The sequence below is a fragment of the Amblyraja radiata genome, chromosome 34, assembly GCF_010909765.2.
Source record: "Amblyraja radiata isolate CabotCenter1 chromosome 34, sAmbRad1.1.pri, whole genome shotgun sequence".
NCBI classification, from domain to species: domain Eukaryota; kingdom Metazoa; phylum Chordata; class Chondrichthyes; order Rajiformes; family Rajidae; genus Amblyraja; species Amblyraja radiata.
In genome coordinates, this window is record NC_045989.1 from 25,802,163 (window position 1) to 25,825,412 (window position 23,250).

Here is a 23,250-nt window from a genome sequence, read left to right on the forward strand (position 1 = left end):
GCAGGTTTTGAGAGTATGAAACGGTGGATCAAATGGCCTCCTGAGCTGTTCATGGTTTCTATCCATATATTTGAATAAAAACTCACATTAGAAAATGCATAATACCAGCTTGATTTAAATTATATGAGGCAAGACATAAATTCAATTCCAAAACAAATTAATGGCTTGAGGTCTCTGGCCATAAATTTGATATTTTGAAGTCATTTTGTTTTGGCGCAAGACTTGCTGGGAAATGTCAAGAATTCCAGCATTTAGCAACTCTCCTTACCCGCAAATGTCAGCCTGGTAATGTCTGCAGCATGAGTATTGAACATTTCTAACTCCTGTCTATACTTTGCTGTTGATTTGCTGAATGCACTCTTGAATTGGACTTGAGTGTACAGCCAGTGACACAGCTTGTACTTGCTGGGTTCCCAAGCACTGGGGAATTTACCCATTGAGTCAGTATTTAATGAGCAGTTAATAAAATCCTGAATGACTGGCTTTGCTGGCTTTTGGCAACCTGATGTTGAAGGTTCTGAACCAAAGTGGCATGTCCTGCTTGTTATAACATCATAGGTGATTTAGAACAAGCCCTGAGTGGAAAACAGCTGGAAAACATATGACACCATCAATCTCATACCTGTAGAACATCAAACAATAGTAATAGGAGTGTGTAAAATCATGAGAGGAATAGATCGGGTCGATGCACAGAGTCTCTTGACCACAGTAGGTGAATGGAGGACCAGAGGATATAGGTTTAATATGAAGGGGAAAAGATTTATTAGGAATTTGAGGGGTAAGATTTTCACATAAAGGGTGGTGAGTGTATGGAACAAGCTGCCAGAGTAGGTAGTTGAGGCTGAGACTATACCAACGTTTAAGAAATTGTTAGGCAGATCCATGGATAGGACAGGTTTGGAGGGATATGGACCAAACGCAGGCAGGTGGGACTAGTGTAGCTGGGACATGTTGGCTGGTGTGGACAAGCTGGGCCGAAGGGCCTGTTTCCACACTGTATCACTCCATGACTCTATGAGGCGTAGGTTACCAGGCCTCTCAAGACTCCCAGCCATTCAATATGATCATGGCAGGTTCATGCTGGCCTCAAATTCTCTCGTGCCAGATCCATAACCCTAAATTTCTCAATTTTACAAAGATTTCTCTTTGTCCACCTTAAATATATCTGATGGTCGGGCACCCTGGGGGACAGAGAATTCCAGAGATTTACCACGCCCAAAGAGAACTAGTTTCCATGCATCTAAAATGACCAGCTCCTTCTTTTCTTGCTATGGCCCTTGTCAGTGGCTTTCCCATGAGTGAAAGCCTACCCTGCCAAACCCCTGTTTGAATAGTTTATCTGTGTCGCCTTCTAGCTCCGTTGAATATGGACACAAACTATTTAGCCTCTCTTGACAGGAAAACACTCTACATTCTAGGAATGAGCCTGGTGAATCTCCTTCGCACAGCCTCCAATACTATAGGTAGGTCAGCACAACTGTGTATGTTATTCCATGGATGGCCGCAGTAAAACATAAACACAAACAACCCTTCACAATAAAGGCCAAAATGCCTTTTGTCCCCTTAACCACTTGTTGGACCTGCCTGCTGACCTTTTGTGAACACGTTTCATTTGCAGCCTCTCTCCATTTGGATAATAGTCTCCCTTTTCCTCCCATTGAAACACATGACCTTACATTTCCCCACGTTAAACTCCTCCATTGGTCAGGTTTGTGCCGAAACACTCAATCTAACTAAACTCCATTGCTGAATCATAACGTCCTCAACACAACACGCCCTTTCATCCAGTTACAAATTTGGAAATCTTTCATTTCCTTCACATTGTGAATGTAAGTCGTAAACAGTTGAAGGCCAAGAACCAATCCCTGGGCAATCTACTGGTTACATCTCTCCAAGCTGAAATGACACATTTATTCCTTTTATTAATATCTCCAGTTTTCCATCCATGCTAACACACTTTTTCTGAGCTCTTAATTTATGCACCTTGTCAAGTGCCTTTGGGAAATCTAACTGTAAACCCACAGGTCCTCCCTGTCACCCTTGTGAACATTCCCCATTACATGCCCAAATAATTCATGCAAATTTATCAAACATTATTTTGATTTAAGCTCGGGTATGTCCGCTTCACCTCTACCCGATTGCGGACATTAGACTTGTCCAGGGAACTACAATGCTGGGAACTATATTCTACACTCTGTACCTTCCCCTTTGCTCCACCTATTGTACTTGAGTTTGACTTGATTGTATTTGTGTATGGTATTATCTGATCTGATTGGATAGCGTGCAAAACAAAGCTTTTCACTGTACTTCAGTACACGTAACCAAATAAACCTTAACTTTTCATACAACCATGTTGACCAGGGGTGATGAAATTAATCTCCTCTAAATTATTAGCTATTTCTTTGTTGACTGCTGACCCTACAAGAGTCTGAAGAAGGGCCTCGACCCGAAACGTTGCCTATTTCCTTCGCTCCATAGATGCTGCCTCACCCGCTGAGTTTCTCCAGCATTTGTGTCTACCTACAAGATCAATTGATCTTGCCAAGAATAGTCAAGCTAACTGGTCTATTGTTCCCCACCATCTGTCGTCCTTCCTTTTTGAAAAAGGGTTTCATGTTGGTTGTTTTCCAGTCTTCTGGCTCCCCCGTGGAATTCAACAAGAATGGGCAACTTTCAGCCAAACTCTGTAGCCACTTATTTTCAGACCCTTGGGTGGAGGCCGTCGAGCCTCGGTGATATGTCCACCTCCGTCCGGACTTCCCAACTGTGAAAGCTGTCAAGTTGTTTGGTGGCTTTGCAAAAACACTTAAAATAATTAAATATGTATTTGTTTAAAATTAAAAGCATACCAAGTAATAAATCACTTGCAGCAATTGAAAGCATTTTTTAACAGTTGGAAAGATTAAAAGAAAGTTAATTCAAAAAAATATTTATCATATATTTGCCGTTCCTTGGTGCAGCTGTTTCTTTTCTTCTGAATGAATAGGCTTGCTGTTGAGTTCCAGGCCTGAATTGTTTAGTAAATTAGTGCTCTTTTGCTGGACTCCAACATTGGATCACCACACATAAATTACCAATGTTCAATTCGGCCAGGAAGTTCAATACATCTGCATTTGGAATTAAGGACATTCTGATTGTTCAGATATCCTTAGATGCCAAACAATATAACTTTGAAATGTTTTGTTCTAAATTGTCATTAAAGACTACATTTTCCCTCCTTATGTTGAGTGACTTCAACCCCATGGGATTTGGTCACTGCTATAAAGTTGAGACATCTGGGTAGAAGACTCAGTGTGGAATTAAACGGTCAGAATGGCATTTCCTGTAAAATAATTAACCTTAAATAACTTTATTCTCCATTGTCTATTCTCAATTTTAATGGCAATTTTCATGATGGATAAGGCAGGCATTTAATGAAAGCCTACAGTTTTAAATTAGCATATCATGTGAAGATCGTAGTGAAAATTGTGTAAAAGGATAGAGGTTGCAAGCTCGGTGCAGGCAGGTATTCTTTGACAAGGTGAAACATACCTCAAGTTCAAGTTCAGGTTCACATTTATTGCCACATATGCCACTTAAGGTACAGTGGAATTTGATTTACAATGCAGCCATACAAACAAAAGAGCACAATACACTATAGAATATAACATGAACATCCAGCACAGTGGAATCAACATTCTTCACTGTGGTGGAAGGCAATAACTTTGTCAGTCCTCCTCCTTTGTTCATCCGTGGTTGGGGCCATGAACCCTCCGCAGTCGCCGCTACGGATGTCCCGATGTACAGGCTCTCTCGTCGGGATGCTTGAAACTCCGAAGCCGGGACGGACGGACACTCTGCGGCTTGAAGGTCCCGAATCGGCCGCTTCCTACCGGAGACCGGGGCTTCACGATGTTATAGGCCGCAGGCCGACGGTCGGAGCTCTTCTCCAGCGATCCCCGGCAAGGGATCCCAGGCTTCGCGATGGAAAGTCAACACCGCGCCTACGGCTAGAAGGTCCGCTGACCGCGGCTTCAGTATGTAATAGGCCGCAGCCCGGCGGTCGGAGCACTTCTTCTGGCAACCCCCGGCAAGGGGTCGCCCGGCTCCGCGATGGAAAGTACGCGCTGCGTCTGCTACTGAAGCTCTGGACCCGACTCTGGGAAAGACCGCACCAATCCAAGCTGTTAGGCCGCGAGGGAGGGCCAAATGCAACTAGCAGAAAAGTCGCATTCCACCGAGGTAAGTGACTAAAAAAAGTTTCCCTCAATTCCCGCCCCCACCCCCCCACACTAAAACACACTTTTCGACATACTAAAAACAAAAACAAAGTGGAAAGGATGAACAGTTGCTGGCGAGACTGCCGGCTCAAGGCACCACCTGATTCCATGGATAAATTAATTTAGAATTTTTCTCAGAAAAAGATGTGGGGTGTTTGTAAACGGACAATTCTTGAGGAGCTATTGCCAGCGTTATATCACTGTGTACTTTGGTCTATTATCAATGAACATTGTTTTAGAAGTAGAATTTACAGATAAAATTGCCAACAAGTTTATACTGTATTTCAAATCTTACAACATTTCGCCATTTCTTTAGTACACCAAAAACTAGCAATTCAGTCACGTAGTACTTTATGTATAGGTGCTGCACACTCAGCTCTTACTTTTACACCGAGTAAATTGTGCCTAAGTGGGACAAGCTCATAATGCTCTTCTGTGTTTGCAATGCTGTCAAGCTGCCCTGCGTGCATTAGGCTGCTGTTGTGCACTGCACAAGTCCTTGTTCAGTCTGTTTAAATTGGTAAGACAAATATCTCCTGAAGCTTCGACATGAATTTATAATTCCTCTGTTCCCACCAAAAACATAGTTTCTCTTCACTCCACTTTAAGGTAAAGTAACCCAAAGACGTGATCATATCCGTCTCTGCTCTCTCACCGCAATGTTAGGGTGGTGATGATATTGATGTGAATGCTCTGTACCAAATTATCATAATACAGTAGCAGGCTTTTTGAATCATTGAGTTTTTGCTCAACAAAACTTTTTTCAGAATGCAATCCATTAGTAAATCAAGGAATACCTGTATCTACCAGAGAAAGAAATGTGCCACCTCTGTCTCTTCTACCTATATATGACCACATGCCTACAACATTGTGGTTCACTCTTAATTGTCTTCTCAAATGGTGTGGCAAGCCATTGGGGATGGGTGGTATGACACTCGTGAATTAAAATCTGTGTTTAAACTATAAACTTTGCATAGAGACTTTATGTAAATAATATTTGATGGTCATAGAATCATAAAGTCACACAGTGTGGAAATAGGCCCTTCGGCCCAACTTGCCCGTGCAGATCGAGATGCCCCATCAAAGCTAATCCCACATGCCTGCATTTGGCCCATATCCCTCTAAAGAAGGATCGCGACCCAAAATGTCACCTATTCCTTTTCTCCAGCGATGCTGCCTGTCCCGCTGAGTTACTCCAGCTTTTTGTGTCTATCTTCGGTTTAAACGAGCATCTGCAGTTTCTTCTTACATATTCCCTCTAGACCTTTCCTGTCCATGTACCTGTCCAAATGTTTTTTAAATATTGTATAGATGGGGTGGTGATGTTAACTAATGGTGATGAAAGCATTGATTTAAATGTGCTGTTTTATATACATTTTATTTATTTTTATTTATAAAGTATATATTGAAATTAGTAAAGCACTGGGCGGTTCATAACGACTTGGCCATCATCTTGTGAACAAAGGCAAAAAGCTGTTTAGATTCAGGTTAGCATTCAAAACAGAATGCTCTGCAAAGAGCAGGTCAGGCAGCAGCAATGTAGAGCAAAACAGTCTTGATATTTAAGGTTAATGATCTATTGACGAGCCCAATCCTTTATCTGTCCACAAGTGCTGTCTAAGCTGCTGAATGTACCCAGCAATTTCTGTTTTCATGTCCATAGATTTCCACAATTCACATCATTTTCTTTTTGTCTCCAAATTAGATTAATGTATTGTGTTAAGACTGTAAAGTCAATGGTATAAATTCAGATATTTGTTCCTTTTGAAACTTTTGATCATCCTGTTTTGGCTGTTGATTTACTTTCCATGTAAAGTTATTTGAGGTAACTACACATCGTTTTCCAACTTAAAACAAATATTGTTTAACTGGCGCAGCTGAACTCTCCGCTGGCCCTGGACTTCCTATGTGTTGACCTAGCCTGTTGTCAAGTGTTCTGCTTGTTGAACTCCATGTTTGCCTACTCCCAGTATTTGTTGTCTACTATGTGCTAAAGTACCTTGTTGACATGAACATTACACATTTTCACCAAACATGCAAGCCGGTTTAGGAGGAATTAGTTTAACTAATGAGCTTGTGTTGTTTTAAGGAAATAGGCAACGATTCGGGTCAAAACCCTTCTTCAGACTTAAGGGTCTCGACCCGAAACGTTGCCTATTTCCTTCGCTCCATAGATGCTGCCTCACCCGCTGAGTTTCTCCAGCGTTTTTGTCTACCTTCAACAAATTAATATCAATACTAGTGCAAAAACCCAAAGTCCATAGTAGTTACTTAATAAAAGACATTAGATGAATCTTATGTAAATTATTGCTTTCTCTGTGCTTATTTTGAAGGCCCTTGACTCGGGAAGAAATAGTTCAGAGACGGGAGCAGGCCAGGACGAGACTTGCTGAGAAACTTGCCAATCAGGGAAAGCAGATGGGAGAAAACTCCGAGATCCCTGCAGCCAATGCAAGCACGAGAGGTGAGGTCTCACTGGTGTTTAAGCTGTAGGAAATAAAAGATCATCGTTTTCTCATGATGGGAAATTTTAATAACAGACCTTTGGTGATTTTTAGGGGGTTTCTTTTGCCTCATGAAAATCGTGCAAAGGGGGATGTTGATTGATTAGGTTAGGGTTGGGGTCAGAAACATAGTTGTCAGCATCTTTAATATGTTTATAATCACGTAGGTGCCTGGCAAGTTGTGCACATTATCAAAGGAAATTGAGGTTTATGATGAACACGATATTTTAATATTTCTTTATGACAGATTGCAAGGCCATTTGTTCCATTGGATCTGTGTTAGTTGTCAGAGCGACCCCATCTGCCCATTACCCCTCTAACCTCTTCTCTCATATACCCTGCAACCCTCGGATAATTCTTCAGTCAGACAACTACTCGAGGGGTAATGCACAGCAGCCAATTAACTATGTGGTCCAATACTTATTTTTGATGTGGGATGAAACCAGGGCACCCAGTGGAAATCCACAAGGTCACAAATAAAACGTGCCGGGTTGTGGCAAAAATGTATCTTGTTCGCTGATGCTTTTAAGTGAAAGGTAGACAAAAATGCTGGAGAAACTCAGCGGGTGAGGCAGCATCTATGGAGAGAAGGAATAGGCGACGTATCGGGTCGAGACCCTTCTTCAGACTCGACCCGAAACGTCGCCTATTCCTTCTGTCCATAGTTGCTGCCTCACCCGCTGAGTTTCTCCAGCATTTTTGTCTACCTTCGATTTTTCCAGCATCTGCAGTTCTTTCTTAAGCATTTAAATGAAAGGGTCCTACTTGCTCCTCATCTCAGTTTGCTTACAGGTTACCCTTTATGTTGTGTTATTGGGCAAGTGTGTGAACAGGACATGGGGAACTAAGTGGGGAAATGGGCTGATGAGGACAGCTCTGACAATTGACATAGACCACAGAACTGTATTAATGTTTCCAGTTGTCTCCTTGATCTCTGCTTTGTTACACTAGCACTTTGCTACTCAACCCCAATGACCATGCATTGACTGCGTGATTATTTAATTATTTTGAATTGCCTCGGGCGCTTCTTCCCCATATTTACAGCTTGACATTTTTGTGCTTTATTTTGATTTCAGTTTGGGGCAAGATGTTTTTTAGGTGTTGGTTTTCAGCAGAATAGGCAATTTCAACAATTAAAAGACTTCAGTCGAGAGTTACATCACCTTTCAGTCTCTACATATGCAATATGTAGGTCGTTTAAAAAATGTTTCCCGTGCTGAAGATGGGTATTTGCATCCCTGCACTCTATTCCTCCCACTATAATTCTTGTCACGGAAAATAAAAAGAAAGTTTCAGTTTGTTAATCAGGCATCATAGGGCTTTTATCAATAGTAACAGCACTTTGGTTTATTATTGTTTGCCATGCAAAACACTGCAAATCATTTTCAAAAATTGCTGGCAAAGCGGCAGCATTCTTGTTGCGAGTTTTATTGCGAACCATCTGACAAAGGGGTTTCTTTGCTTGAGTCAGTGTTCACGTCACTCTCTCTCCACCTCTTTTTGCCACCATTACACAACAGACCTACACATCACAAAGGGACTTGGTCAGCACTTCATATTTGCCTTTGGAGAGGTCTTTGTACAAGATACAAGATACATTTATTTGTCACATGTGCCAGATGGCACAGTGAAATGAGATTACCATACAGCCATACAATAAAAATAAAGAACACAACACACGATAGAATTCAACATAAAAACATCCCCACACAGCAGAATCAAATTTTCCCACTGTGAGGGAAGGCACCAAAGTCAGTCTCTTCCTCTAATGTTCCTCAATGTTCACCCGTGGTCGGGGTCTCTCCGAGCCCTCCGCAGTCGCCGCTACGGGCGGCCCGATGTTGAGGCCCACTTGCCGGGGTGATGGAACTCCGACATATTCTGAAAGGAGAACGCTTACTGCGTGGATGTCATTAATCATCGACTATTCGGGCAATTTTGTTTTCTTTTGTTAAAACAAAAAAATTCTAGCCCAAAATATATTCAATGTACATTTAACTTTTGAGAGCTGAATTATTCACACAGTTCAATTTGTAGGTTCAATCTGAAGAAGAGTCTCGACCCAAAACCTCGCCCATTCGTTCTCCAGAGATTCTGCCTGTCCTGCTGAGTTACTCCAGCTTTTAGTGTCCATCTTCAATTTGTAGGTTACTACTGAATGATTGGGATGTTGCAGCCTGTTGTTGAAAATAAATCATGCATTGCTGCCAGATTTAATAAGAAACTTACATTTATATTGTGTCTCTTGCAGAAAGTTGCAAAGCATATTAGCTGAAGTGTAGGCATTATTGTAATCTGTAAAATAGAACAATATTCATTAGGGAACAGACAATTGATCCTGAATTTCATCCATGCCTGTATTGACGAACAATACAAGCTGTAATAGTTTATGTAATTAACTGGCAGTTTACACGCTTACCTGCAAAACCTTAGACTACTTTTCTTTATGCTACATTTGTCTCTAAATTGAATGGAGTACTGTTTGCAAAATAATACTTTATGTGCATTGTCTGATAATGAGTTTCTGTAAAGTTGGAACAAGAGCTCCAAGAGGTTGGAATCATGTCTAGTCTTTCCACTGACTACCTTGGTACGCGACAATAAAGTAAATTGAACTAAGCTGAGGGGAGGAATTAACTTTGTTAAACTGCTGGTGATTGAGTTGACTGATGTTGGTACAACAGGTGCTTGCAATGCTGGTGTTGAGTAACTGCAATGTGACCGTATGCAAAATTAAATGGTAAGTGATCAGCAAAATATACAGTACTGGGTTACTTTAACAATTTTTTACTTTATTCGTTACTTTTTGTTTAGCCAGTCTATTGGAAAGACTTATCTTAGGCATATCATATAATGTGGTATAAATTAATGTGTAAATCTGCTTCATTTGAAAAATCACTGAAGCAATATATTTGTCGTGATAATTAATCGTGGTTACATTTTAGAATGTTTGTCCCCCCCCCCCCCACAATTTATATTTCATAATGTTTACATTTGTTATTATCGGAGGACAGGGGATTTAGATAACCGTACATCTTCATTTTTCATTCCTCTTAAGGTGACCAGGTACCAAGCCAGATGGAGCAGGCGGCCTTGAATGCTTCCCAACAGAAAAGTGAACAGAAAGACCACTTCATTGCATTTGCCAGGGTTTATAGTGGAACAGTCCGCAGAGGACAGAAATTGTTTGTGCTGAGCCCAAAATACAATCCTTCGGATGCTTTAGCCAAGGTGCGTATGCTTGCTTTTCAATCCTGGAGGATTAGCTCCCTGATATCCAAAAGTTCTGTTTAAAGTGATTCAGAATACTGTGTCGGTGTAATGCTGCTCAGTAATTTTAATGTTTGAAACAGGATTGAGTTACCCTTTATTGTAAAATGCAGCAGGAGAGGGTTAAAGGAGGAAACTCTTAATGCACAAAATCGCACTGCCCAAAAGTACGATAGAGGCAAAAGCCCTCACAATATCGAAACATGCTTCATGAATGAGTGCCAGCAGGTTAATGGGCCTATTGATAGAGTCGTGGTTAAGGTTAATCTATTGACTTAGACTGGCACGGATATGATGGGCTAAATGGCCTCCTCCATTGATTTTGTATCCTTGTGAAGCTTTTCTAAGGGCAATGCATCACCTATTAGTTATTGTATCAATCCACATAAGCATGCCATGATAGCTCTATTAAAGGTACACAAAAAAGCTGGAGAAACTCAGCGGGTGCAGCAGCATCTATGGAGCGAAGGAAATAGGCAACGCAATAGCTCTATTAAATGTTGTTCTTGTAGAAATGGAGAAAAACATTCTAAAACCACAAAACCCTTTCATTTTAGAAATTGCAATATGTTTTTCTTGAGATGCTCCATGTGCTTTCATTAATGAATGCAGGGTTATGTGCCAGATGTTGAGGTTATGTTATAAGAAGCCAAACATGAGGCTTTTTAATGTCATCTTAACATCTCAAAGTATTCTCTTCTCTTAACCTGCTCCAGTGTGTGGAGGTCTGTGAGGCACACAAGGAATTGGTATGGGTACTCTGGCCTATTAGTGGATGATCAGTAGAGCAGGGTGAAGGGACAGTTGGCCTTGTGTTCGTATGTTTCTTGTGCTCCTATGTTCTGGTAAGATACAACATATTCAGCAGAAATAAACAAGGATTTATACACTGTGGAAACAGGCCCTGCAGACCAATTTGCTCATTCCAACCAAGATCTCTACCTGAACTAATCCCATTTGCCTGCATTTGGCCCATTTCCCACTAAATCCTTCCATGTGCCTGTCCAAATGTCTTTTAGACGTTGTAATTGTAACACATCCTCAGGCAGGTGAGGAATATTATTAATTATATTATTGAACATGCATCTCGTTACAAGATTTTGTGCCAAATACTTGTGCAAGTCGTTTCCATAATTATATTTATATGCACGGATTTTTTCCAAAACGTACATTTCTGAAAACACAACTTTTTGTTTCTCTATAAATAACATGTTAAAAGTGCACTTCCATTTGCTTCATGAGACATTTCTCATTTTGCTACCACAATATCGACATGGAACAAAACAAATGATTCATGTAAGTAGTCGACCATAAGGCAAACACAACAGCAATAGTCGTCTTGCCAGTCAGATCAAGGCTGACAAAAATGCTGGAGAAACTCAGCGGGTGAGGCAGCATATATGGAGCAAAGGTTAGGTGATGTTTTGGGTCATAGAAACATAGAAAATAGGTGCAGGATGAGGCCATTCGGCCCTTCGATGGTGGCCTCCTGTGTTGGCAGAGTAGACTCGATGGGCAGTGGCCTAATTCTGCTCCTATGTCTTGTGTTGCAAAAAAATATAGAATTAATATATGTTATTTGACAGCTGTAAGATTATGTAATGTGATTTCATTAACATGGTATGAATTTATATTTATCATTATCAATAGATGTATTTTATCCCGAATGTATGCAGTGGTCTGCTTTACAGAAGGTGGATTGCTCATTTGTGTTCATTGATATTTTTCTGTTCAGTTGCCTGAAAATTATTCGCCTGATGATGACCTATTGATTCCACACCTGAGTTCTTGTACGGTTCAGGACTTGTATGTGCTAATGGGGAAAGAATTGGAAGATGTACAAGAAGTACCTGTTGGCAATGTGCTAGGTAAGATTTTATTATTAAGTATCTGCTGTGATATTGTTTTTTTACAGAATTTGCAAAAGGATGGCAAACTTTTTCCTTATAAAATTTCAGTCTACATTTGTCATAAGTTGTAGGAGAAGAATTAGGCCATTCGGCCCATCATGTCTACTCCACCATTAAATCCCATTATTTTCCCCTCAACCCCATTCTCCTGCAGTCTTCCTTAACCCCCAACACCCTCATTAATCCAGAATCTTATCAATCTCCACCTTAAAAATATCCATTGACTTGGTCACCACAGCCGTCTATGGCAATGAATTCTACAGATTCACCATCCTCTGACTCAAGAAATTCCTCCTCATCTCCTTTCTAAAGGTACATGGCCTCTGGTCGCAGACTCTCCCACTGGTGGAAACGTCCTCTCCACATCCACTCTATATGCAAGCCTTTGTTTCCAGATTGTGGACATTGCTCCCATGGAATAAAAACTTTAAATGCTGTAGATATGGGGAAACTGCAATACGAGTTTAAGTCATCAGTGGTATATAGCAGGTCAGACAGCAACTGTGTTGAGTTAAGTAGACCAAGCACAGTCAATGGGCACTCGGAAACAAAAGTACATTTGATGTTTGGGAGATTGAGTCCCGAACGCACATGTTCACTTGGCTAAACACTAGTGACTCTGTTACAACTGCTAGCATTGCCAAGGAGTTCCAGCCCAACCTCTAACAGGATAGAGAAATCTTGGACAATAGAGCATTTGTTCTGGGGTGGAACCTGAACACAACATTTTTGACTCGGGGCAAGACCCTCAGCTGACACAAGGAACCAAACAGAATCCCGGTTGAGTTAATCAACTGAATCTTTCCCTACACCACTGGAGGATTTTCCAATTAAGAAAAAACACTTGCATTTGTTTAAACCAAGTCCAGTTTTTTCAATAACTTCATGAGTTCCTGACTTTCTTTCATGTACTACCAAAAGCAACAGACAAGTTACTTTATAATACTAGAAACACGACATAAGCACAAAAATGCTACAGTCAGGGCGCTTCCAATAATAAAGTGTTATCCTACAAGTTTAAACAGTTGGTCTGCAAGGCGATCATGCAAATGTTTCACAAAGAAACGTGCAGCCAAGGAAGACAAGAGACATTTATTGTCACATGCACCAATTGGTACCGTGAAATTTGTGGTCACCATACATCCATACGAATGCCTGGACGTTTATGGTCCCAGGGATAAACAGGTTATTCTGGATTTTCCAGCCTGGAATCAGAACTCCTTATTCAATTAAAAAGGTTCACACTGCGTGTGTCTGAATATAAAGGCACTTGCAAATCAAGCTACAATTGATTGCTTTCTTCAGTGCCTGTAATTTAAAAGTTCAGTAACATTAAGTTTGTCTCTTAAGGGCCTGTCCCACTTTATGATTTTTTTCGGCGACTGCCGGCGTCATATCAATGTCCCAAAACATTTTGAACATTTCAAAATCCAGCAGCGACAAAATAAATGTTGCGACACTTGAAAGCGTCACACGTCACCACGCCGCGTGACACCTCAAATTTTTCGATGACCTTATACGTCAGTCAATGATGCTGGCAGTCGCTGAAAAAAATCACCAAGTGGGATAGGCCCTTTACTCCTTATTCCACAGTTCAAATGTCTTGCACTTGGATGTTTATATTCTGTATTATTGGCCATTCAAATCTTTTCCTGGTTCTCTTGCAGGAGATTGCGTTTCACCTCCCCAAATTAGTCTTATATTTGATGAGATTAATTTTGCTTTTATTTTTTTATATCATAATCCAGATTAAAATGCTAGTTCTTGGTGCCTTCCATTCAGTACAACCGTCCAATTCAGCATCATAATAGATAAAAAGCTGTGGCTGTTTCTTGCTTGTAGTGGCTAGTTTGTTTACCTTGATTGGGGTCTGATTCGATTTATTTAAAAGTGAAGTATTTTTCTAGTTCTATTGACGCACAAAACGCAGAGAACATTGGTTGACAACAATTTTAATAGAACTCAGAAACAAATAACACAATACCAAAGTCTGAAGCAGAAAGAGAATGCTAGAAATATCCCACAGGTCATCAGCATCTTTGGAGGGTGAATTTGAATTAATATTTGAGGTCAATATTAATGCCTGGCTTGATTATTTACAGTATATTCTGATTTAATTTCAAAAGCAGATTAGTACACAGGCTGGACTACACATTTCTCTGGTCTCCATCTCATTGTAAATTGTCCCTAGTGTGTGCAGGATAGTGTTAGTGTGCGGGGATTGTCGGTCTGCGCGGATTTGTTGGGCCAAAGGGCCTGTTTCCGCGCTGTATCTCTAAACTAAACTAAGCTGAGAAGTTGCAACCATCATGAAAGATTAAATAAAGTAGAAAATTACAGTTTAAAAAGTAACGAGATTAGTTAATTTGGGTGGTGGTAGGGACTTCATCTGCAGTTAAGTCTAAAATTGAGGATATATAAATATGAAAGATTCACTGAAAAATCCATTGGGATCTCAGGACATACTCCTTAATTTAGAATCAAGAACCTACTACCTCGTATGGTAATTAGGGGTAATAACAGAGATGTGTGTATAGAATAGAATAGAATAGAATAGAATAGAATAGAATAGAATAGAATTACCTTTATTGTCATTCAGACCTTACGGTCTGAACGAAATTTCGTGCCTGCAGTCATACATACAATAATACAATAATAAACAACAACAAACACAAATTAACATCCACCACAGTGAGTCCTCCAAACACCTCCTCACTGTGGTGGAGGCAACAATCTTAGGGCTGCAGTCTCTTCCCTCCTCTTCTCCCTCTGCGCTGAGGCGATACCCCACCGGGCGATGGTACAGACAGTCCCGCGGCTCACCGAACCCCACAAACGGGCCGGCTCAAACACCGCGGCCCGGGGTGGTCGATGCTGCCGCCCTCCAGTCCAGCGGACGCAGCCGCTGGCCCGTGGCTGAACCCCAGACTCAGGTCACCGCCGCCAGAACGCCGTCCCAGCCACCGGAGCACCGTTCCAGCCCCTAGCCGGATCGCCCTCGCGTGAGTGCCGTTCCTCCCTCGAGCTGGGCCGCTCCTACGGGAGCGCCATTCCACCCTCGGGCTGGGCCGCCCCGACGGGAGCGCCACAGCCCCTCACGGGAGAGTCTCAGCCCCGCGCCAGGCCGCCCTCACGGGAGCGAGCCCAGGGCAAGTCCTGACTGGCTCTGCCTCCGGAGTCTCAAGGTCGCCAGCTCCGCCATTAGGCCTCAGCGCAGACGGAGGCAGAGAAAGGGGATACGCATTCCCCCGAAGGGAGAGACAGCAAGCCCCGTTTCAACCCCCCCCCCCCACATAAACACAACCTAAAAACCAAAAACTTAACTAGACAAAGCGAAAAAAAACAACACAAAAAAGTAAAAACAAACGGACTGCAGGCGAGCCGCTGCTGCCAGGGCAGCGCCGCCACTTCCAGTATATATGGAATCCTGATAAATAAATATTGAAAAGGAATATTTTGCCATAGAGGGAGTGCAGAGAAGGTTCACCAGACTGATTCCTGGGATGTCAGGACTGTCTTATGAAGAAAGACTGGATAGACTTGGTTTATACTCTCTAGAATTTAGGAGATTGAGAGGGGATCTTATAGAAACTTACAACATTCTTAAGGGGTTGGATAGGCTAGATGCAGGAAGATTGTTCCCGATGTTGGGGAAGTCCAGGACAAGGGGTCACAGCTTAAGGATAAGGGGGAAATCCTTTAAAACCGAGATGAGAAGAACTTTTTTCACACAGAGAGTGGTGAATCTCTGGAACTCTCTGCCACAGAGGGTAGTTGAGGCCAGTTCAATGGCTATATTTAAGAGGGAGTTAGATGTGGCCCTTGTGGCTAAGGGGATCAGAGGGTATGGAGAGAAGGCAGGTACGGGATACTGAGTTGGATGATCAGCCATGATCATATTGAATGGCGGTGCAGGCTCGAAGGGCCGAATGGCCTACTCCTGCACCTAATTTCTATGTTTCTATGAATGACAGAATATGTTGATGTCAGGTAAAGTAAGGTTGAAGGATGCTTATGGTGTAAAGAGGTCGCATCCTCTATTATTTTTATTGTCATTTCTGTGTAATCGATAAAGTGTGTTTGGTGATGCTGACTGGATTATCAGCCAGTTTGCCAGCTCTGGTGGACATGCCCATTGCAGTATTGGATGTACAGTATTGATGGTCTTTGATTATTGTCGTGTGTATTGGGATACAATGAAAAGCTTTTGTTGGGTGCTAACAAGTGGAAAAATGTTGTTTTGCATTCTATTGAAGCAAATCATAGCATACATGAGTACACCAGGTAATGGAAAAGAAACACAGTCCAGAATATTGTGGTACAGCTACAGAGAAAGTGCAGATTTTTTAAAGTGCAAGAGCGCCCTGAGGGTGATTGGAAGATCCAAAATGTATTGTTTGCATTTGACAGGTCCTTTCAAGAGTCTAATAACAATGGGGAAGAAACTGTTCTTGAGACGGAGGGTACGTGCTTTCATGTTTTTTCTGACCGACAGGAGAAGGGGGAAGATGGAATGACCAGGGTGAAATTGGTCCTTGATTATGCTGGCTGCTTTCCCAGGGCAATGTGAAGTGTAGATTGAGGCCATGGAGGGGGAAGGGGGGCAAGGACTGGGACACACTGGTCTGCGTTCACAACTTTCGGCAATTTCTTGCAGTCTTGTGCAGAGCAATTATCAAACCAAGTTATGATGCATCCAGACAGGATGGTTTCTATGGTGCATCTATAGAAATTGGTAAGAGTTGTTGGAGCCATGCTGAAATGTCTTGGTCATATGAGGTAGTCGAGGTGTTTGTGTGCTGTCTTGGCCACAGCATCAGTGTGTTTGGACCAGAGCTAATGATTGGATATTGCCACCAAGGAACTTGAAGCTCCTGACCTCTTCAGCACCATTCACACAGACTGGGCACCTCCATCCCTACTCCTGAAGTTTGATGATCAGCTCCTTTGTTTTGCTGACATTGAAGGAGAGGCTATTGTCTTGACGCAGGTGATCACTCCTATGACCAGCCAACATTAATCAATATTGAAAAAGCACCATATATTTGTATATTTATTTTTCAATTAACGTCTTTTGGTACAATTATTTTTCCTCTTACATTTTGATAAACAAACCGTTTCAAAGGCTACGTTTAGCGGGAACTATTCATTATTTGTATTTGGTCAGTGATAAACTTGCATGGTTTAATAGCTGTGCAGTTTTGAGGCACTAGTTTTAGGGTCTATAATGTGTTTGTTTGGCTGTCTTAAAACCTGCTTTGGCAGCAATTGCTCAATAAGAGAGGATCAGAAGTGCCAAAAGAGACTTAAATTCTCTTGAATAATGTGTTGCTTCTCTACAAAGGCAGGGCGGACAATGTTTACCATATGCTATATAGCTGAATGTTGTAGCCTGGCGTGAGGCTATTTGGCAGGTTTAGTCCATGTTAATGCCAGCTCTTTAAGAATTGTAACATCATTAAATAGAGTTATTTTCTCTAATCTCTTTTCCCTGGTCATATACTTATCCAATTCAACTTAACCGATTTTCATATTCTCTCCAAGATATTTTATATTATGGTATGTACAGAAAAGTTCCACTTTTGTTTTACCTTTCAATCTTTATATTTTAGAGTAATGTTTGTATTCTCAGTTTATTCTAATCTACCTTCATTATGTTCTTTCTGGTTCTTTAATCTACGTCATGGACTGTTTACGATTTATACTGTTCTCCAATTATCACCAAACATTGTGGCTTTTTCAACATTAAGCATAGCCTTTTGTTTTAAGTATTTAAAATGTATACATAATACTCATGATGTTGTTAGTTTATGCTTTGTTTTAATTATGTTCCCAATATTAAATATCAACTTCATTTGATCTATGAAACTCCTGTTCAGGATGAATTTCCTTTCATTTTTTATTACCTCAAAATGTGCAACTTCACGTTTGTCTTTAGTTTCTCACCTAAACTGGTCATTGTACCTTAATTGTCGTTTTCATATATTCAAGCACATTTCATTTTTATTCAAATATCATAGAAATCTAAACTGCAAAAGCTGATAACTGCAAAATTGCATTCGGTATTGTTGTATCCTTAAAATGTTCAATTAGCTAAAAGCACAATCCATGCCGGTTTAATTTCAGCCCTCATTATGGATAACCACAGTAAGACTTTACTTTTGGGGAATACTATATTTGTTCATGCACTCACGGTACTGTAGCTCATTAATTTATTAACTTAAAATGGCCATTCTTCACAACTAAGCCTCGATAATAGAGTCAGCATATTCAAATAGGTGGTAGGACATGGAAATCCAAGCCCAGCGTGATTTGCCATCCTCTAGTACCCACTGACAAATGCTTCCTATCACGAGTTGAAAGATAGAAATTAAAACCACAAGTCAAATTGGTTCCATTGGACCTCCTCACTTCGGCTTGTCTCCTGCTCACCATACTGCTCTTGGGTCGCAATAAACCAACTTAGGGCAGTCCACAGGTTAAATCTGGCCCTTATTATGGGCCAGCACCACATTACCTACCCTGCTACTGAGGAAATAATATTTATGTATTAGTATTAGGTTACCCATCTGCACTCTAGGGATCAAAGAAGGTGTGTAATTATTTGCTGGTGAATTCTGCAAATGCTGCATTGTTTTTCCTCTCAGGGACTGTAGTCAGGATCATGTATTACACGATTTAGAGATTATTTATTATGTTTATCCTGTGTATGTGTATGCATGTAGTTTGTGTGTGTCTTTGTATGTTTGTGTGTGTGTGTGTCTGTGTTTGTGTCTGAGTGTGTGTGTCTGTGTGTCTTTGTATGTCTCTCCATGTGTATGTGTGCGCGTGCGTGCGCGTGTGTGTGAACGTGTGTGAGTGCCCGTGTTGGTGGGTGTGGTGATAAGATGGAATTTAACACACTGAAGTTTTTATTATCAGGTTTGCTTTGATGTGTAAAACTGTGATAAATGTGTGTTTTCATTTCCTGAAGCTTATTCAATTAGGATATAAAATTCAAAGTTAGTTCTATTTCAAATCTTTGGGGGGGGGAAAGCAACTAGTTTGTGAGATTGGGAAATGATAATGGAAATTATTAGTTGTTAATGGAAATTTCAATATGCTCTTATCACTGAATGAGCCAGAAACGCAAGCATGATAAACCCAAGTAATACTAATGAGCCAGTGCTAGGAAAAATAGATTCATTATTCGATTAGCCAGAAAATGTTATGGCATAAATTGAAAGATATTTATATATTTAATATCCTGCCTCATGTCAACCAGTTCTAAATATTTAATTGCAAAATGTTACATTATGTAATGGATCCTTGAAGTAATTTTTAGAAGGGAAATGTTACTGCATTGGCACCAGCAAGGCAACATCTAGAGTATTGTGAGATGTTTGTGCCCCTAACTATGGAAGAATTCATTATCATTGCATGCAGTTCAAAAAGATTCATTAGGATGATTTTGGGGTATGAAGGGATTGTAAGGTGGAATAGATCAGCTCTGTACAGACAAAATGTGTAGGAAGGAACTGCAGATCTTTGGTTTAAACCGAAGATAGACACAAAATGCTGGAGTATCTCAGAGGGACAGGCAGAATCTCCGGAGAGAAGGAATGGGTGTCGTTTCATTTTGTGTCGAGACCCTTCTTCAGGCTAGTCAGGGGAAAGGGAAACGAGATATAGACAGTGATGAAGAGAGATATAGAACAAATGAATGAATATTTATTTCTCAGGTAGACAAAAATGCTGGAGAAACTCAGCGGGTGAGGCAGCTTCTATGGAGAGAAGGAATAGGCGACGTTTCGGGTTGAGACCTTTCTTCAGAAGGACCCAAAACATTGCCTATTCCTTCTCTCCATAGAACCCACTGAGTTTCTCCAGCATTTTTGTCTACCTTAGATTTTTCCAGCATCTGCAGTTCTTTCTTAACAAAACATTTATTTCTCAATCTTCAAGTAACCCCTGCATTCCCTCTCCCTCTATCTCCCCCCCCCCCCCCCCACCCAAGTCACACCAGGATCCCGTTCTCACGCAACAAACGGCTAACAATAGCCTATTTCCTTTATCATCATTACTTTTTTGCATATATTTAATTCATTTGTTCTATATCTCTCTAGATCACTGTCTATTTCTCTCGTTTCACTTTCCTCTGACTAGTCTGAAGAAGGGGCTCGACCTGAAACATCATCCATTCCTTCTCTCCAGAGATGCTGCCTGTCCCGCTGAGTTACTCCAGCATTTTGTGTTTTCTAGCCCTGTACAGATGCTGCCTGACAATAAAGTTATCATCGAGAACAAGGAAGGAGTAGGAATATGGTGTTGGGCAAAGGGTCAACTGCTGAATGGCAGAACAGGTTGAAAGAATGTAATGACCTTCTTCTGTTCCTATTTTCTATTTCTGTGTTAAGCAGAAGAATAGCAAAAGATTATTTATTCGCTGTTATATGGGTCCACACTCTTATTGTCCTTTTGAGGCTTTTTCTTGGCTAGTGTTTTACTATTTTATTTCATCCAGTGGCTTTTCTCTATCTCTGCCACACTGTTGGTCCTTATGTGAAAATGTGCTTTCATGTGAATGAGTCTATTAAGAACCAATGACGTCAGTTATTAGTACAACTTAACATTCTTGCAAGCACCCGACTCGTGTTAAAGAGAGTTGCGTACCGGAATTTGAGAATGAAACAATATATAACTTAAAGGAAATAATTTATAATTAATATTATAAAGAGAAACATTTATCTGTCACAAAGTTAATACTTAAATTGTAAGTCACTGAATTGCTTCCCTTAAATCAGTTATTGAATCATAAAAAATACATGAAGCACTTCAACCAATCTGGCCCGTTGTAGATTTTACAAGAATGATCTAAGCTAATTTAATTTCAGTCATTTTTATGTAATGCAAATCAAAAAAGCTGCAGATGTAGGAAGCATGTCATTTTTATCTACACAGCTCTTGAAAGATGCAAGAGTTCTCAAATCACTTCATAAATCTGCTGGTAGACAAAACTTGATATTAAACCTCAAAAGGCATATGGCTTAAATAGGGAGGTTTTAAATATTTAAATATTTTAAAGAAGATATTGGAGAGAGCGGGAGAGGGGTGGGTAAAATTGCCTGTGTTCAGGATCGTAGTAATTATATGTTGCAAACTTGCAGGTGCAGGAAAGGATTGATTAATTTCCTAGTTATCCAAGGTCTAGAATTGGAGGACAGCAGTTGTCTCATTGTGTTTTAGGGATGAAGTTCATTGCTGGACACGAAGGGAGTTAAAAACAACAATGAGAATTTTAAACTCCAAATCTTTGTGCTGAGGTCCCAGATATCTTAGTGAGTGCAAGGTTGATGGATGAATAGGACTGGGGCAATTTACACATGACAGCGGAGTTATCCGTAACCAGGTTTACAGATGGTTGGAGGGAGAGACCAACCAGGAATGCATTGGAGTAGTTAAGCCAAGATAGAATGGTTGATGTTTTTACAGGTTTCCTCTGTAGTGTCTTTCATGTTAAAACTCAACAAAGATTTAGTTATGTTTAAACCCCTTTAATAAAGAAAGCTAATTTTGTAGGATGAGCCTTTTCCCCAGATTTCGGATGCAAAACATTTGATACGTTCAGTTCCTTTAAGTGTGTTCACTTTTTTCACGTATTTAAGTACCATAGCCGTTCGGTGTGGTTCTGCTTTATGGGAAATTCTCCTGGTTTGGTCACTAGGAGATGCTGTATGCATAGACATTTCTCCTTACTCCGTATAGTGCGAACACCAGATGACCTAACAAGCTTCAAAATTAAACTCTGTGCAATCTGGGTACATCTATCAGCAAAAGACAAATTCATATGTGACTCCTCCAGGTCACGGCACTGTTTTCAGTCAAAACAGTTACCTGGGAGACTTGTTGGTAGAGGACATTCATGTTGCTCTTTGAAAGAGAAACCAAAGTTCGACTTGCAACCTCTATTGATATGGAAATGTTTCTGATAACGATGTTTCTTCTCTGTACTTTTTGTCACCACGTTAAAAAGTTATTCTTACACATGTTTTGTATTCCTTTTATATTTGTTCTTTCTTATGCTTCCGTACAGACAGCACTAGCCACCAGCAACAGCTCCACTTGCTCTGAATTCACCAAACTGTGCATTTACCTTTCGACTCAAGGCAGTCTACAAACAAACGGCTGAGCAAATAGCATACGTCTCTAATAACGGAGCACCAAATGCTTTAACTCTACCAGTTCAGGAAAATAAGACCATAAAATCTTTAATGCTGGATAGCTCATGAAGTTAATAACCTTCACTAGTACAACTAAATATCTCATTATTATCCATCTTGAATGAAGGTTTTACAGTTCTGCTAGTTATTGAATAATTTCTAGTAATTTCAGATACTTTGGTCATTTTTTGATGAGCAGGCCTGAGAAATTGTTCTTCAAGGAAACCTAAGAGGATGTGTAAGAAGGAACTGCAGACTCGGGTTTTCTTTTTCTCCAGAGATGCTGCCTGACCAGCTGAGTTACTCCAGTTTTTTGTGTCTATCTTCAACCTAAAATAATGTGTTGCAGCAGCCACTGCAACAACAACATAATCTTCATCTTTGGAAGGTGTGCCAACACCGAAGATAAACGCAAAGAGATTGTTAGAGAAGACAACAAAAACATGGACAAAGAGACTTAAACAAAAACAATTTAAAGAAACGTTGAGACAGAGAAAGGTTTAGAGAGGAAAACCTGAGTTGAAAATCTGACCTAATGAATGCATTGCCATCTCTGCTGTGGCAAACCAGAAGACCTCAGCATGCTGTGGAAAACCTCACTATCCCACTGGTTTGGAGAACTGCTGAAGATTTCAGAAATAGGGAGAGGTGGGAAGAGTGACATTTGGTTCTATTCTGTCTCTCAGAGCAAAACCATCAGTCCCTTTCCCCTATTATTTCCCCATAACCCACTCCTTCTCACATGCCCATCAACTCCACCCTGGCCCCACTGCATCCCATCTCCACCCTGGCCCCACTGCATCCCAACTCTATCAGGGGTGACTTAGAGGAAACCAGAGCACTGAGGGGGAAATCAAAATAATTAAAGGGAGAGTTTGTAAGTTCCACAAAGCCAGGAGGTCTGCGTTGATCTTGGGACCTAGTGAATGGACAAGAGGTATTCAGGAACCCAAGCTCTAATGGCAGTGAACATCTTGTTTAAATATTAATAATGATGAAGAAATAGAGAAATTAAAGAGCCTAATCTGCTGGTAATGATGGCCAGCACCCTAAGCCAAGAGAAGAGATAATTGTGAAGGATATGGATGCATTAGAGCTGATCTTTGTA

General features: G+C 40.8%; 1 protein-coding gene and 1 long non-coding RNA gene across 4 annotated transcripts in view; one reads left to right on the top strand and one right to left on the bottom strand.

Moving 5' to 3' along the window:
* Positions 1–23,250, top strand: part of efl1 (elongation factor like GTPase 1) — a 237,538-nt gene that overhangs the window by 59,540 nt on the left and 154,748 nt on the right. For all 3 annotated transcript variants that reach the window (XM_033050217.1, XM_033050218.1, XM_033050219.1), the window contains exons 13-15: positions 6,593–6,723; positions 9,822–9,994; positions 11,769–11,901. In XM_033050217.1, the coding sequence (XP_032906108.1) occupies positions 6,593–6,723; positions 9,822–9,994; positions 11,769–11,901 (437 nt within the window). The remainder of the gene's footprint in view (positions 1–6,592; positions 6,724–9,821; positions 9,995–11,768; positions 11,902–23,250) is intronic.
* Positions 3,685–21,788, bottom strand: LOC116991539. The gene is made up of 3 exons (XR_004416817.1): positions 21,777–21,788; positions 8,756–8,761; positions 3,685–3,842 (listed from the first exon to the last, which is right to left on the bottom strand). It is a non-coding gene; the product is annotated as an uncharacterized LOC116991539 (long non-coding RNA).